General features: G+C 46.6%; 2 protein-coding genes across 2 annotated transcripts in view; one reads left to right on the top strand and one right to left on the bottom strand.

Annotated features, from left to right (window-relative positions):
* Positions 1-373: 373 nt before the first annotated feature.
* On the top strand, positions 374-2806 carry SP9 (Sp9 transcription factor). Its single transcript, XM_059927263.1, has 2 exons — positions 374-394; positions 1376-2806. Exons 1-2 carry the CDS (start codon positions 374-376, stop codon positions 2804-2806), a joined length of 1452 nt encoding a protein of 483 aa, XP_059783246.1.
* A 10053-nt stretch (positions 2807-12859) lies between these two features.
* Positions 12860-17596, bottom strand: part of CIR1 (corepressor interacting with RBPJ, CIR1) — a 40485-nt gene continuing 35748 nt past the window's right edge. Inside the window, exons 8-10 of the mRNA XM_059928118.1 lie at positions 16518-16624; positions 15372-15457; positions 12860-13855 (exon numbers count right to left, since the gene is read on the bottom strand). Of these exons, the coding sequence (XP_059784101.1) occupies positions 13186-13855; positions 15372-15457; positions 16518-16624 (863 nt within the window). The 3' untranslated portion in view covers positions 12860-13185. The remainder of the gene's footprint in view (positions 13856-15371; positions 15458-16517; positions 16625-17596) is intronic.

Here is a 17596-nt window from a genome sequence, read left to right on the forward strand (position 1 = left end):
TGGTGCGTGTGTGTAAATTTTTAATTGCGCTGTAATTTCTTCAATCTCTAGCCCGCGACCCCCCCTCCCCCCCCGCCAGCCGCGGTGACTGGCACGCGCCAGGAGCCCGGGCTCGGGCCCCTCGGCGCGTCTGATTGGCTGCGGGGCAGCTCCCGTCTGCTCTGCCTGCGCCCTCATTGGGTGAGAGGCGCCGCCAGCGGCACTTCAAAGCGGGTGCTCCTAGCACTTAGGCTGAGTTTAGCCGGCGGGAGCCCGGAGTCCGCTCGGCGCGAGCGCGGGCACACGGGAGCCGTGCGGTACCCGAACAGTTCTCCCGAGCAGCCGCCAGGTTCAGCCCCGCTCCCGGCCCCGCCGCGCCGCCCAGGGACCTGCTATGGCCACGTCTATACTTGGGGTAAGTCGGAAGTGCGGCATTTGCTTGTTTTAACTGGAGTGATTTTTCGTTATGGCTTCTCCGGGTCCGCGGCTCTGGAGAAACTGTTGCTGCCCGACTGCAGCCTCAGCTTCTTTTAGCACTTTCCACATTTCCAGGACTGATTCTTCCCAAGTTATTGGAACCCAGGAGGTGCCTTTGTAAGAAAAGGATTTTAACTGTTAAGCAAGTCCTTTTAATATTCGGTTTTAGAGGTTTCTTTTCTGCCCCTCGTGATTTATACCCCATCCCCCCTTGCTTCGGGGATTGTTGCAATTACGCGACAGCGGTGTTTCCAGAAAACAGCCTTAATTGTTTTGCAGTCCATGTAGTCACGTTAACAAACATTTACACTTCTGCGGCTCCCCAGTTCGTCTGTGACTCTGAAATCCATCGCGGGGGTCGCTTCTACTCGGATTCTTGTTTGTGTGTGTGTATGTAAACATTTAAAATGTTTTCTGTTAAAAAGAGTCAAGTCCTAGCCACCCTTGGGAAGAGTGCCCCAAGTTTCCCCCACCCCCGGCTCGCTATTTCGGCCGCCTCTGCCCTCACCTGGCGTTTGTTGTCGATGTGTTTACCTCCGTGCTTCACCCCGAAGGGCGATTTGGGGGCTTCTGTGAGAGGAGCGGGCTTATGGCGAACGGAAGGCGGGCGACTCGAGTACGGTTTGGGACAGGGTTTGCAGCGACTGAGGCGAGGAGAACCGAGACATCTTTGATTTGTAGTCCCACTGAAGAACAACTTTCCAGCGCCGGGACCCTCGCCCTTGTGATTGCCTCTTCCCCGCGCGGGGCGCGGCGCATCCTCGGCGAGCGTGCGGGGAGGAGGCGCGAGCCGGGGAGCCACGACCCCCCGGGACCAGCCGCGGGAGGACGAGGCTGCTCACGGGTGCACTCTGTGTCTTCCTCCCACTTGTTCCTGCCCTCCTCCTCCTTGCTCCCTCCCCCACCCCACCCACTCTAGGAAGAGCCGCGCTTCGGAACGACCCCGTTGGCCATGCTGGCGGCGACCTGCAACAAGATCGGCAACACGAGCCCGCTGACGACGCTGCCGGAGTCGAGCGCTTTCGCCAAGGGCGGCTTCCATCCCTGGAAGCGCTCCTCGTCCAGCTGCAACCTCGGCTCCAGCCTCTCGGGCTTCGCCGTGGCCACCGGCGGCCGCGGCTCAGGCGGCCTGGCGGGCGGCTCTGGAGCAGCCAACAGCGCCTTCTGCTTGGCCTCCACGTCCCCCACGTCGTCCGCTTTCAGCAGCGACTACGGCGGCCTCTTCTCCAACTCGGCAGCGGCCGCGGCCGCGGCGGCCGGGGTGTCCCCGCAAGAGGCGGGCGGCCAGTCGGCCTTCATCTCCAAGGTGCACACGACGGCGGCCGACGGCCTGTACCCGCGCGTGGGCATGGCGCACCCGTACGAGTCGTGGTACAAGTCAGGCTTCCACTCAACGCTGGCGGCGGGCGAGGTGACCAACGGCGCGGCGTCGTCGTGGTGGGACGTGCACAGCAGCCCAGGCTCGTGGCTGGAGGTGCAGAACCCCGCTGGGGGGCTCCAGAGCTCGCTGCACTCGGGCGCCCCCCAGGCCTCGCTGCACTCGCAGCTCGGCACCTACAACCCCGACTTCAGCTCGCTCACGCACTCGGCCTTCAGCTCCACGGGCCTCGGCTCCTCGGCCGCCGCCGCCTCGCACTTGCTCTCCACCAGCCAGCACCTGCTGGCCCAGGACGGCTTCAAGCCGGTGCTGCCCTCCTACTCGGACTCCAGCGCCGCCGTGGCGGCCGCCGCAGCCAGCGCCATGATCTCGGGCGCCGCGGCCGCCGCCGCCGGGGGGAGCTCGGCGCGCTCGGCCCGCCGCTACTCCGGCCGCGCCACCTGCGACTGCCCCAATTGCCAGGAGGCGGAGCGGCTGGGCCCGGCCGGGGCGAGTCTGCGGCGCAAGGGCCTGCACAGCTGCCACATCCCGGGCTGCGGCAAGGTGTACGGCAAGACGTCGCACCTGAAGGCGCACCTGCGCTGGCACACGGGCGAGCGGCCCTTCGTGTGCAACTGGCTCTTCTGCGGCAAGCGCTTCACGCGCTCGGACGAGCTGCAGCGGCACCTGCGGACTCACACGGGCGAGAAGCGCTTCGCCTGTCCGGTGTGCAATAAGCGCTTCATGCGCAGCGACCACCTGAGCAAACACATTAAGACGCACAACGGGGGTGGCGGGGGCAAAAAGGGCAGCGACAGTGACACGGACGCCAGCAACCTGGAGACGCCCCGCTCCGAGTCCCCCGACCTCATCCTGCACGACTCCGGCGTCAGTGCCGCCCGGGCGGCGGCGGCGGCGGCGGCGGCTGCAGCGGCGGCGGCGGCGGCCTCGGCAGGAGGCAAGGAAGCCGCGTCTGGCCCCAACGACTCTTAGAGACCGGGCGAGAGGCGCGAGCGAGCGAGTTGAGACAGCGAGAGCGAGCGAGAGGTTCGGAGGGCGGGCGAGCGAGTGGGGTATGGACGGGCGGGAGCTCCACGGCCGCCCCCGGGCCGGCGCGAGGTAGAGCGGCATCCGGCTCGCGGGCCGCCGCTTGCCGGCCACGCCCGGAGCTCCCCTCTGCTGCCCGAGCCCAGACGAGAATCAAACGCGTGGTCCAGGAACAAAAGCGAAGCATCTTTCGACACAAACAACACTTTAAAAAGCTGCACGCACAGACACACACACACACCGGAGACCTACAACCACAGGCACGCACACTCGAGCGCGCGCACACACACTTAACCACTCGCACAAACTTCTCGAGCGAAGAGCAATACACAGAAACGCTCCCTCCTCCCCCACCGCCCACCCCCTTCCACCACCCTTCTCTTTCCTTTTTTCCAAAAACAAGCCACCATCCTGCAAAGGACTGTCAGAACATTTGAGAACAAACGGGACCTATAAAAACAGACCCTTTGCGTGGATTATATTATATATAAAATGCTCCAAGTCCTGCTTGATATCTACTTACAATAAGACTTTTTTTTCCTGTAAAAGGAAGCATCAAAAAAGGCCGAAGGTGAGAAATTAAACTGGAAGTCTAGTGACAGTTTCTCTGTATTTCATAACATCTGTATAAATAGGGTTCAAAAGATTGTGTTCTCTTTTATTTTCTTGTAAATGTTCATTCGAATAGAGTTTTTTTGGTGAATTCCTGAAATTCAGGGAGTTTTTTGTTTTTAATTTTCTGATGCACTTTGTGAAAGTCAGTATATATGTAAAAGATATTTAAAATGTTGAGTTATCATTTCACTCACAAACACGTAAGTTAAGGTCATCTAAAGAAATTAAATGCGTTTATCTGTATGAAGAAAATCTTGACATCATATTTTCACTTTGGTATTATTAAAGGACTCTGAACAATACACTTTTTTTTTTTTTTTGATCCTGTTACCCCCTCAATAACCTTTAAGTGAGCCGACTTTTTTTTGTTGGGAAAAATTCCCTTAATGTTAGTTTTAGGTGGTGTAAGGTTTATGTGAGTTATAAAAGCGATACGTTTTTGAGAAGTGAGAATTATTTATTTGTATATTAACAGCGTAAATTAAATTAGGTTATAAGAAGGTGTAGTTGTATTACTAAACGAGAGAGCTCTCAAAAGGTGACATTTTAAAACTCTGGAGCCCCTTCAAAAAAAGCAAAGGTCCTTGGCAGCTTTAACTGGGGAGGTGCCTACCCCTCCCGGAGGGATCAGACGAAACTCCAGTGGGTTTGTTTGTTTTTAAAAAGCGATTTTAAAACAATCTGTGAAAGGAGAAAGCTTTTTAAAAGAAGTCGTAGCTCCCAAGACCCTCTACGTTGGGAGGTGACTCAGGGGAATAAATCGCTAGAGTCAATACCCCGGAAAAGACATTTCATGCCTAAATGAAAATCTTGTTAAATGTTATTAATTTTGACTTAGAGCACACAGCAGCCCCCTGTGCCTTGTATTCCCTTATTAGGGATTCATGTCTTATCAAATATCTAATTAATCTCCTAGACATCATTTGTTCTGGCCAACTTTATCTCAGCTGGTCCACGGGGAAAACTCCAAATATTCTCCGTGACAAAGCTCCCTTGAAGATCTTTTTAATTGTCTAAATTAACTGCACCAAATTTGCATGTCAAACGGTAAAGGGCAACCTGAGATAAAATGTAAACGTTTTAAAAGCCCCCAAACTAAGCACTTGATTTGATAACTAGGCTTTTTAATGTTATGGAAGACAACTGCTCCTTTCCTTTTCAAAGACGGCTGATCTATGCAAATAGTGAATTGGAAATGCCTAGGTCCCCGCGCCGTCAAATGGCCCTCGCAGGTTATTTGAATATCAGTGGCGCTGCTTCTGAAAAGGTTCAAGGATGCTCTCTGACTTCTTTGTGATTACTCAGTGCGGCGTCTTATTCTGAAGAAAAAAAACTCAGGAATAATTAAAGGCTGGGATCAGGCCTGGGAACACATTTGGGACAGGAATCTCATTTAGACAGTCTCTTTCAAAATAAGGCACAGTTAAATTGACCAGAAGGCAATTATTGAAATGAAAATTATTTTCATTCTCTTTGTCTTCTGACCACCAACTTAACAGCCCCAGTTTAAAAGAGAGGGAGAAGAGAGGGAGAGACGAAAAGAAAATTGGTAAATGAGATAATTTCCCAATTCGAAAAAATGTTAGTTTAGAAAATAAAGTACATATTTACAGAATAAAAACATTTCTAAAAAGCTCCCCACACAATAGGAAATGCAAGTAAAGTCAGCCCCAGTGGGGGGGAATTTTTTTTAAATTATTATTACTGTCTTGGGAACTTGACTGAATGTTTTTATTTTTAGGGGGGAAAAATAAATTGTTATTAATAGTCAACAAAATTTTTCTCGCAAACTGCAGTGAAAAGCCAATTAGCAAAGTAGCGATAAAACGTACAGCGAAGGTCCCCAGAGGGGCGTTTGCAGCGTGGCGCTGGGTGGCTTCTTCCCGCTCCTCCTTCTTGCTGTCCCCACAGCCTCGGCTGCCCCTCTCTTCCTCGAGTGTTTCTTTGCTTTGGCCATTTTCGCTCCCCGCTCAGTTTATCACCGGGCGCCCCAGCCCACACTCCTCACGCCTCTGGTCCAGGTCTGGCCTGGAGCAGCTGGCCAGGGGGACGTTCACTCTGGGGGCTCGGGGCCGAGGTGCTGGAGGCCGGGAGGGTGCCCGGCATGTTTGGGGGCTGAGGGCGGGCGGCGCGGAGGTGAGGGTGTGGTGGGGTCTCCCGAGTAATGAGGGCGCCCGGGCGTCTGTCCCAGGCAGCTTTGTTTCTCGTGGATAATAAAAGCACATCAAAGGGCCTGGCCGTGCAGGTCGCGCTCGCCGCGCGGCTCCCTCCGCAGCCCAGTGATCAAGGCCTCTGCGCGCTGCCTCTGCCCCGCGGGTCAGCCGACGTCCATCACCGCGGCTCCCGGGAACGGCGGGCGGCGGCCGGGCCCGAGCGTCCAGCCGGGGTGAGTGGTGGTGGGGGGCAGAGCTCGCGGAACCTGCACGCGGAGGGAGCGGGCCCCTGCCCCCAGCCGAAACCAGCAGGCAAAGCAGACCCCCGCCCTCCTACCCAACCCCCAGCCCCAGGGGGCTCTGGGGGCGCGGGGATACCTTGACTTGAGCGGGCAGCCACCCGCTGCGGCCGAGCAAATTGGAGAGGGCGTGCGTGGGAGGAGAGCCCACGAACCCGGGAAGAGTTCAGTCTCCACCCGAGGTGGAGCCACGTCTCCCCTGGGCCACCTGGGGGCTACGGGGCCCGGGCCGCTCTGGCTCCTGGGCCCGGGAGAAATGGGAGGCCGCGGCCAGGGGTCGGGGCGCAGACGGGGGCTGCTGCTCGGAGGCCGGTGTGGGGCGAGGGGCGCAGACAGGGGTCCTGAGCCCGCTCAGGCCCGGGTGAGGGGAAATGCGATTTCGTTTCAGCCGGTTTCTCCCAGCGTTTCCTGTGCTGTAGCTTCCTGCATAGTAGAGGAACGAAGACCAAGTTTTCCTCGGCTCTTCGCCTAGCCAGCGCCGATCCATACCCTCCCCCGGCGATTTCCTTTTCTGGCTTTACATTTTCCCCCTCGGAGTGAATTGGATCCTACCTGATGAAGGGGGAAAAAAAGAAAGAAAAAAGAAAGAAAGATTTTTCTCTCCTCAAGGAGGGAAAACAGCATTATTTTGACGCGATTAGATGGTGCACCTGAGCGGCTTGTCTGGACATTCCGTCAAATCGTTATAAGTCGTGTAAAATTGAATTTCTTTTTATTCAGATGAAAACTTTATTTATTTTAACTCTAATCTTATTTGCATCTATTATCTGTATTCACCAAGGCTCTTTCCCACTACAAAAATGCAGATGAAGTAAATCTTACATAAATCCCGCCCATTTGTGTAATTGGTATACTAAGTGTTTATTTTAAGTGAGAATAATTTAGCTACAAATTTTCTTAAGGAATAACATTCTTAACACATTAAAAAAACTGAAAACTCTGATTTGCTTTTATGTTTGACAGTCGCTCTTGATTCCCTTAAGAGGAGCTTAGCGAGTGCGGCTCGCTGGCGCCATCTAGAGCTCCGGGCCGGGAAGGCCGCGCTGTCTGCCCTTGCTCGCCGCTTCGAGCGCGGGGAGTCGGCGTTTGCCGCGAGCTGCAGCAACCCAGCGAATCGAGCAAAGAAAAGCGAGTTTTTGTGCTTCGTGGGGGACAAGCCCCGCTACTGGGCGGCACTGCTTAGTAATGGCCGGTATTACTGCTCCCAGGCAAAGGAAGTCTTTTCTAGAACTTGCTAACTGAAAATCCAGACAAAACAATATAACGCCCTGTTTGGCCCTAGTCTTAGAATTGGCGCATTTAACATTTCCTTCAAGGCAACTTCAGGGTCTTCCAACTTGGAGTTGAGCACGCTGGGCGCTGTCGGCGGCGACGTGGACCCCGGCATGGGGACCCGGCCGTGGTTGCAGCGCCCCCGCACTCTTCCCCCAACTACCAGAATCCGAAGGCTCCCGGTCGGCGGGACCCACGTGGGTTATCAGGGACCGACCGAACCAAGCTGATTAAACCAGGCAAGCAGATCGTCCCAGGTCCCCAGGCCCCCCTGTGAAGGGGAGGAAAGCGAGGGACCCGCAGTTTTCTCCAACCCGGACCCGGGGATGGCCGAAGCAGCCTCCTGCCTTGCCTCTGTCTTCCAGGCGCCATCCCGCCCGAGTCGGGTGCTGGGGGCTGCTGGGCAGGCCGGGGCCCGGCGGGGCGCGCAGGGCCCCCTAGGGCTGCCAAAAATCCCGAAATCCCTGACCCCAGACCCTTGCGAAGGGTCCGCACTCCCTGCCGGCGCAAACTGACCCCTTTGGCCCCCACCTTCTCCCTTTGAAACCCAAATCTAAAATCGGATAACACTTGGGGGCGTTGACCAATTTTCTCTCCACTCTGTGCCTCGCCCTCCTCCCGCCGCCCCCTTCCCTCCTCTTCCTAGTTCACTACCCAACCCCTCGTCTTCAGACGTCGTGCAGTGGCTTCTTCCCCTCCTTTCTTGTCCCCCACCCTCCCCGCACGTTTATTGTATTTTAATCTTGAAAGCTACACCTCCAAATCCCGCGCCAGAGGCCGCAGAGGCGCCGGAGCCCGCAGCAGCTAGAGCCGGCCCAGGCGCTGGGGCGCCGGGCTCCCCGATCTCGCGCCAGGGAAACGCCGTGCGTTTCAGGGAACTCGCAGCCACCTTTGCAGCCGGTAACTCGGCTGGGTTTGTATTTGCTGTTTTAATACAAACCCCGCCGCACTGCCTGTTTCAAAGATGTGCTAATTACTACTTGGATAGCAGGGCGCAAAGTCCTTGTCCATTTCCCAGTACAAAGTAGGTTGCTAGAAAATTTGAAATTGCCTTTCAGCCTAAAGCTGCCTTACCTGAATGTCATAATTACAGTAATTATGTACATCCAAATTACATGCTAATTAAATTAGAATCAAATCGTTCTAAATCGAAATCAAATGAGGTAGTGAAGAATTAATCAATGACAACATAAATAGAGAGCTTCCTTCAGAGATATTTATTGTAACGATCCAAGGAGGGATTTGATCTGAAAAAGTCACCTGTTTATTTACTTTCAAATTAGTAATCAGTTATTTTCCCTTCTCCATAATTTTAACCGTTCGGGGTTATTTACCCCCACCTTTTCCAGACGCTGGAGTTTATAGAAATATGTATGAGGTAAATACATACAGACATGCCTACCCTATATGTTATTGATATAAATATATACAGTGTGTTTGCAACTCCAGTTAAGGGGAAGGTTTCAGTAGGTCCGTGGAAACATGTTCTGTCAGGGCCTGTTCTCAGGGACCCGGGAAAGAAAAACAAGGTTTAAGATTTTCCAAGACCCTTGCACTCTCTTCCTTTGGAATTCATACCAGGGATTTTGCATTGTTTTGCAAACATCTAACCGTTTCAGGGTGATTCATTTATAAAAGAAATACAAAGTGATGTGTTGTCCCCCCGCCCCCCTCCTCGGCAACCCCGATTTGTTTTCTGCTTGCAGATTGTTGGCGAGAGTCAACATTTTCACTTTTGCCTCAGGAGCGAGAGATTAGCAGCGGCGTCCTAAAGCGCCCTCTTCACCTGTGGAGCCCGAGAGACGAGAGAAATTCGCTCGCTTTCCTAACTAGTGAAGGCAAGTCCGCCCTCTGACCTGCGTAGGCGAAACGCGCTGGAGGCCGGGCGAGCTTAGGCTGGAACTGGCAGGCGAGAGCGCGCGGCGGCCTGGGAGTGCTGGTCCCCAGGGCGCAGCTCCCGTGGTCCGCAGCCTGGAATTTCTTCTGAGTGGGCCACTGGCAGGGTCGGGGCGGGGAGGGGGACCCTTGCCGCGAGCTAGCCCGCATCCTTTCCCGTTACACTTTGTCGGTGGGGAGTCCAGCGGCCTCCTCGCACGGGAGGCGCATATTCTAGGAGGGAGACGCGCCCCCTAATTCTCAGGCTTTCATCTGGGTTTGAGGTATGTTCAGAAGGTTGCCAGGCGCGCGGCTAGAAGGAAAGCACCACCGTACGCAGGGGTGGAGTCGCCTGTGGGGATGGGAAGGGGCACGCCAGCCCGGGACTCACTCCAGCCCCCTTCCGGCCTCCGGGCTAAGGCGAGGTCCTTGGAAGCCTCGGTCCGGCCAGCACCCAAGCCGCTGGACCTCCACTTCTGACCACCCCCTCGGGAGGACCTTCGAACCGAAGGGACTGGGTTTTCTTCCGTGCCTACGAGTCGCGGAAAGGCGACTCACGGGCAATTTGGGCCACAGTGTGCGTTTTCCATGACAAGCCGTTCCTGCGTTTCACCCCACGCCTCGCTTCATTATTACTGTTACATTCTGAGGGTGATGTTAAGTGTGGCGTGAAGGGAGGAGAAAGGGGGAAGGGCATGAGAATCTGCTTCCTTTTCTGTCAGCAGGAACAGGGTTTGAGGAGCTTCATCAGCTCTCAGTTGTCATGGCATTTCCCAAAACTTAAGAGTTCCCTCGATCCTATTTGTTCCTCACAACTTTAAAAAAGCACTTCTCCTTTTTGATCCGAAAAACCCGCTCCCAAGGTCTGCAGCTATTGCATGCCTTTAGCTCTTTTCAAGAAGTGGTAACTATCAAGATTTTCTTTTCAGAAAACCGAAATAAGATTTCTTAATACCCCTCAGCTACTGAAGCTAAAATGCAGCTTTCTTCCTGATCTTAAACACAGGGTGTGGAGGACGCGGCCTTGTTGAGCGGCCTCCACCTGCGTCTTGGCCGAGTGGTTGTTAGGTAAGGAGAGTGAAATGGCTCAGGTGGATTTGAAATCTTTGAGATTCAATGCTAAAACATAGTAAATATTCGGTGATTGAAACTGGGAAACGCTGAGCTCCCAACAGCGTGGACTGATGTGATTCACTATCAGCAAGCCATCTCATGGAAGAACAAGGAAGGTCTCTCCAAGCCTTTCAGATAAAAAGCTTTCTTCAGATTAAAACCGTATGATACAAAGTAAGATCTCCATTTCCTACCACAAGGTAAGCAGACCTGCCGCTATGCTGCAGCAACCACTGCCTATTTTGGCACATTTATCAGATGAAATTATGACTAACTTACCACATAGACATTCAGATAAATAAGTCCTAACCTAGTAACCTGATCGTGCCTGACCATTTGTAAATCGACAGCACCTCCTACAGGAATTAATTTGCTAGTGTTAAATTATGTTAAATGTTAGGCCAGGGAAAAGGGGAGGAGGGAACCCCAATAATGTCTCCCAAGTTGGCCGGTGCAGTGCCAGGCCGCTGGACAAATGTCACTAGGCACACCCAGATTTCTTTAAAAGAATTTCTCTATTAAGGGTAAGAAGAATGACATATCACCAGACTTTTCCTGTGGTTTTCTAAAAAAAAGTCAGCTGGGGACTCTTGTTCTTGAATCATATTCATTAAACTTGGAGGATTCTTTTTTGGCGTTAGTACTTAGGGGAACCTCTACACATACAACTAGATATCCTTTTTATTATGAGGTTTATCTCTTTGGTTTTTACCTTGTATTTCAAAAGCAAAAGTATAATTAGATGCTTAACATTTTATTTTAAAAATCACTTTCAATTCCTTTTACCCTTATCATTAGAGTGTGCAGAACAAGTCAGGTGAGGCTCTTTAAAGCTATTTGTTACCATGTTATGAATGTATGTGAAAATGCCTCCCTTCAGTTTTTAAGTTTGCCAAGTTGGAATGCTAGCCCCTTGGGGCTGTCTAGCATCCTTTGGTGACCAAGTCTGAAAGCCAAACAACAAACCAACATTTCCTATAATTACATAGGAATTTTTCTCACCATTGGATAGATAAGAATGTTGGGGCTATTGGTATAGCTTCTCAATCTTAACAGTGAAGGATAAGTAAACCAGAGATTTGAAAAATTCTTGCAGCCACTTATAAAGTTAAAAGGCGACCACACTTTTGTGGAAGTCAAAGTGTTAAGAAATGATAATGTATTTAATTCATTTTAATTACAGGATGCATTTCAACATTTCTCTTCATGAACACTGTTGGTTCAGAAATCCTTTAAGGCAGTAAGTATTGCATAGGTTTTGACATTATAAAAATTATAAAGTCTAAAAAGGCATAAGATAGAAAATAATCAGTGCAACACTGATGAACTCAAGGTGTAAATTAGCGGTCTTTATCAATCTCAAATGCATGCTTTCTTTTTTTAAATGAAGAGGGAAAGGGATCTTTGAGGTGCACTGTTAAGTTATTGAAGAGTACCGTAGAAGGAATTCAAGTTCTCCCCTCCCAACTCTCTTAAAAATGTAAATAATCAAAGGGTTGCTTATGCCTTTAGTTAGCTGCTTGTAAATCGGAGGACATCTCTGTGTGTGCATATACAAGACAAAGATATATATACCAGACTACGCAGAGGTTTTACTTAATTCTTCTTTCAAACTTCTTTCCTATAAAATTTATGAAATTAGGACTGCCATTCTCAAAACCATCCAAACTAAGCAACATTTGTATTGTATTAAATAAGAGGTGTTTTTAAAATGTGGAACCCTGATAACAATACTTGTGTCCATGATGGTTAGTATGTATTTTTTGGAATTGCATGTTACTTGTAATTTGAACTAAATGATTTTTTCTATAGTTTTCCTTCACCATATGCTTTGAAACACAAGGGGAAACTTGCAGCTAAATTTAAACATACCTTATATACCTATACTTATGAAATATATCTAAATAGTTTACACTGGTTCATTTGTGACGTTATGTAAATGCTTCACCTTTAGAAGTAAAATCTGTAATAGCTGAATGTCAGTAGTAGAAGGGCCATCTGTCCTAGGTAGAATAATGGTCCCTTAATGACATAGCAATCCCAATCCCCTGGAACCTGTGAAGATGTTAGGTTACATGGCACAGGGGAATTAAGGTTGCAGATAGAATTAAGGTTGCTAATCAGTTGATTTTGAAATAGGGAGATTCTCCTGGTGGGCCCAATGTAATCACAAGGGTCCCAAAGAGTGGAAAACAATGCAGAATGTGAAAGTGTCAGAGTGATTAGATGTTAGAACTCGACTTTGTTAGCTTTGAAGATGGAAGAAGGGGCCAGGAGCCAAGGAATGCAGGCGGCCTCTAGAAGCTGCAACAGGCAAACAGATTTTCCCTAGAGCCTCCAGAACCAAACCTGCTGACACCTTGATTTTAGCCCAGTGAGACCCACTTCAGATTTCTGATCTCCAGAACTGTATTCGCATTAAGACTGAGGTTATTTGTTATGGCAGTATAGAAAATTAATACATCATTCCAAATGTAAATAGCTTCTGACCCTAGAGCAAAACACCTGAAGGGAATTTAAAGTCTTAAAGAAATACTGACCAATCCATTACTTAATTCATAGCAGTGAATTTCTACAGTGATTACACTTGGCTTCAAGTAAATTCAAATCTTAAAAGTAATAAATTTGAATTGAAAAAAAAAATTAAACTATACCCATTCATTGTACTGTCTGTCATTCTTTTAATGATGTTTCAGAACAAAGAAAATGTCACATGGTTACATGGGGTTTTTGTTTTAGTATAGGGCACAGGAAACATTAAAGAACAGAAAATATTTTTACAGCCCCAAAACAGATCACTTACAAATATTTGCCAAGTTCATTCTTATGGGATTCATGTAGTTTTGTACTTGATATAACAGTTTACAGAGATGAAAAATTAAAATAGAGCTTTTTTATTAGAAAGACAATAGTACATAATTTAGCCCTTGCTAAAGGTATTCAAGAAGAAAGTGGAGATATTTTTATTTCCAGGTACAAGTCACATACAAGTCTCTCTTTATTCTCTACTTCTCCATTCTCTTTGCATCACTCTAGTATGCCTATCTCCTGATAATGCTCCGTGCATTTTCCCTCCTCTGTATCTATCTGTGCCATGGCTTCTGGTGTCGTTTCTCCTGTCCCGCTCTTCACTGGGACTTCGCCGTGGCCGTTTTCTCATTTCTCTTGGCTTGTAACCACCATGACTTCTGCTTCGGCTTCTCCTACTCCTCTCGTCCCTGCTCTGGCTCCTGCTGCTCCTCTCATTTCTTCCAGATCCACTCTCCTCTGGACTCTGGTTATGGTTTCTGGGCTTTCTGTCAGAATCAGAATGTCTCCATTTGCTCTTCTCCCCAGAACTCTCTTGTTTTAAAAACCTAGGCTTTTCCTTGTTACTGTGACTGCTACAACGTTCTTCATCAAGTTTTCTCTTCTTAGACTTGTCCGTCTCTTCAGAACCACTGTTGTAATTCCCTGAAGGCTTGTTTTTCTTTCTTTTCTTCTTCTGTATTTTTTTTTCTTTGTTGTCACTCTCACTGCTGCTTTCTGAAGTGTCACCAGAGGAGGAAGACGAAGAGGAGGAGGATTTGTTTTTATGTTTTTTGTGTTTACTTCTGCTCTTCTGAAGCTTTTTCTTTTTTCTATCTTTTCTCCTTTTCTTTTTTTTCTTCTCAAGTCGATCCAATTTCCTGTTATTGGGAAAAAACAGTGACAGGCTATGTAAAAACAGTCCTTTCACTGACAAATATAAAATTTTGAATAGACAATATAGTTTCTTAGAAGCTATTAGAAGTGGTATTCAAATACAAATACATTCTTTACTTTTATTAAATGACAAATCATTTTCTTCCCTTTATTCAAGTCACATATACTATAAGTTTAAATTTAAAAATGCATTAACTGTCTCAGTATACTTTCCTCAATAGTAATGACTATTAAAAAAATTCTTACTGAATCAGAATTTGAAATTATATAGTACCCTAAATAAATGGTCATCCTGGCATAAAGAAAAGTTTGTAACATTAGCTGGACCAACTGCAAACTGAAATATAAAGCTCTAATCAGATGAAACATTAATTTTATGTATGTACTATTTTATATTTTATTTATTTATTTATTTATTTATGGCTGTGTTGGGTCTTCGTTTCTGTGTGAGGGCTTTCTCCAGTTGCGGCAAGTGGGGGCCATTCTTCATCGCAGTGCGCGGGCCTCTCACTATCGTGGCCTCTCTTGTTGTGGAGCACAGGCTCCAGACCCGCAGGCTCAGCAATTGTGGCTCACGGGCCCAGTCGCTCCGCGGCATGTGGAATCCTCCCAGACCAGGGCTCGAACCCGTGTCCCCTGCATTGGCAGGAAGATTCTCAACCACTGCGCCACCAGGGAAGCCCATGTACTATTTTAAATATGGAAATACTCATCAACATTACACTATCAAATTTCAAGGGCATTTTCTCCAGAAAGTCTGAGTAAGTATAATACATTTTACATTTTTTTAGTATTCTATTTTAGTTACATAAAATAAAATAATCACATATTTTCAACAATTGTTTAGACTTATAAATAAATAATTAGGACAATTCTATTACGGCATTCTGAATTTCTAAAGAGTATTTCACATTCTCAGAAGAGTAACTTGTTTATATGATATGTCTGAGTTACTCTGAAATAAAAATGTCTTCACTGGATCCTGTCCAGCCATTCTCAAGACTCCGCATACTGAAACATCATGAGCTCCCTCTATTGGATTCAGCAGACATTTCTTGGATTCTTTAATCCAGAGGTAGTCTGTTTAACACTATTCATACTGACTTTAAATTTAAGCATTTTTCAGCATTCCTCATAAAATTGTACAAAATGTAAGAAGAGTAATACATGGCCCACAATTTTCTAAGAACAAACCGTATGCAAAGATATATACAAATCGACTATGAAAACTAAAACCTACAAATAAATCTATTTCCAAATTAAATGTTCTGAAAAGTGCAGTGACTTTGCGGTATAAATTGAGTATATAATCTTACATTCATTTTCATATTACTGAAAGAAAGACAAAATTGTACTACTACAGCTGAAGAATAAATCAATAAATGAATGTGATACATGGTTTTAAGCACCTTAAACTTAGGATCAGAGTTGAATATGACACTAAGATGAAACATAAGAAAAAATGTAGTTGAATTCATTAAACAGACACTTTTTAATCACCTGAGAAGTTTCTGTTTTTGTTTGGTTGTTAGTGACTTTAAAAATTCGACTTCTGGATCTTCTTCACCCTCACTTGCAACATATTCCTAAGTCAACAAAGACATAATTAAATTGCTACATTACAAGACAAGTTAGTTATCAGACAGGAAAGGAAACGTTTACAAATAAGAAATTTTATATTAGGGACATACTGTAGATGAGTATGACATTTTGAATTGGAAAGTGGAATTTAAAAATTTTTGTAGTCTACCCGCCAAGGAGGATCATAATGCCCTAAGAGGTTAAGACGACTGCTCTGCCACCATTAACAAACTTTATCAGGAGAGGACGACAGAGAAGCATAGACAAAATGTTTATAGCATGGCTTCTACTCTCTCAATTTTCTTTTTAATTTAATGGAACATAAAAACCAGGAAGATCATGAACTTTAGGGGAAGGTCAAAACATCCACAATTTTTGCCTTTACAAATTCAACAGTACATTATCAAATATATTAAACAGTACAAATACATGATATATACGTTATACGTACAATCCCTAGCAGTGTTTGAGAAGGAATGTGACTCAGAGCAGCACAAATTTATGCCAGTGGGAGTCTGGGTTTTAGTCTCAGCTCTGTCTCTAAAAAGCCACATGATCTCAGGGAAATCACTTAACTTCTGTGGGCTCCAGTTTCCTCATTAAATGAAATACATGGTTTGTATTAGAACATCTGCATTTAACCCTTTAAACTCAACCATTTTCTGGATCTATGTACACTTTAATCAAGTAACTGTTTAAAATATTTTCCATATTTTTTAGGGGTTTGCTTTTATACACTTCTTCCCATTGGTTCTGTTTAATGTCACTTCATGGGTAAGTTAGCAGGAAGGAAAAAGTAACAACCTTATCACCAGATCAGTTAGATATTTTATCCACATAAACCCAGAGGAGCAGTTTCGTTTATTAAAATATAGGTTTAAAAACAATTTCTCATTTAGGTTAAAATAATAAAGAAGCAAAATCAAAATACGTTTTAGGCATTTTCTTTGCTCTAGCTAGCCTTCCTATGGATATATACATATTGGAAAACATTAAGTAGCAATTCACAAGCAATCACATTTAGATTTATAGACATTTTCAGTTTACTGATAAAAAGATCATTACCTGTGATGGATCATTTGCGGTCAAGTTTCTCCCCAGTACGTTTCGTTTCAGTGCAAACCCACTGTTTCTCATCTCCGCTATTAGCTCTGAGGGGTGCATCGATGGTCCTGTTCACAAAAATCACAGTTTGAATGTATCATTTATATCTCTCTACCTTTTTCGGACTCCACAGTAGGAATGCAGCTGAAGCTTTGTTAAGTAAAATCACAGCTAAATCAACTCAATAATCTTCTGCTGAGCAAATAATCAGATATGATTTTCTAAAACAGCAGTCTGGAGATTGAGAATAGAAAATAATTGCATTTTTCTTACGTGCTAGGGGATTCTCTTATGTAACTTTGTCATATTGAAAAAGATACACTGAAGTGTTATCTGCTTGGTAGTTTTTAGTATAAAATCAAAGCAAAATGATAAAAGACTGTAATTAAACTTTTAATAGTTATTCTCTCAGTAAGAATTCATTGAAAGAGATACTTACACATATGCTATCGGTAACGATCAATAGTTAATCTTGCATATATACATTCCCAGAGTTTGAAACTTCTAGTCATTAGTTTGGAGTTGGTGACAAGCAATTTTAGGCTAGCTATAGGTGTGTATGTGTTATATTTTCTACAAGCTGTTGTTTCCACTTTTACAAAATCCCCAAACCTTTTGAAAAGTGAGCTTGTTTTTGGTCACATAATATGCTCTAAAGACAAACAATATGGACTAAACATAGATGTAATTAAAAATAAAAAGTTTTAAACATCTGCACCCTTCCCTCAAACATTATTATGTTTACATAAGATAGGAAAGATTCTTTCCGCCTTCTTTTGTATATTCCAGTTTCATTTTGTTTTCCCTGCAAGTAGCAAATAATGACAACATTTCATGGAAGCTTTTTAGTTTCTGGCCTAAATCATTACACTGGCTTAAAAGAACTATACTGGGCAATGTATCTGGAATACAGGGAAGAATAAGACAGTTCCTGCCAACAAGCAATTCATAAGGGAGGGTGGGGGATAGAGAGACATTCAGAAACTGATACTCTAGTTTGTTGATTAAATACATCATCTAATTTCTTTACCTTTTCCCTG

This window comes from Balaenoptera ricei, chromosome 7, assembly GCF_028023285.1.
Source record: "Balaenoptera ricei isolate mBalRic1 chromosome 7, mBalRic1.hap2, whole genome shotgun sequence".
Taxonomy (NCBI): domain Eukaryota; kingdom Metazoa; phylum Chordata; class Mammalia; order Artiodactyla; family Balaenopteridae; genus Balaenoptera; species Balaenoptera ricei.

What these genes read in the sequence shown, in the direction of transcription:
- SP9 (XM_059927263.1), top strand. Translation starts at nt 374, where the DNA reads ATGGCCACGTCTATACTTGGG. An exon ending in TGGCCACGTCTATACTTGGG is followed by an intron (nt 395 to 1,375) that starts GTAAGTCGGAAG and finishes CACCCACTCTAG; the next exon opens with GAAGAGCCGCGCTTCGGAAC.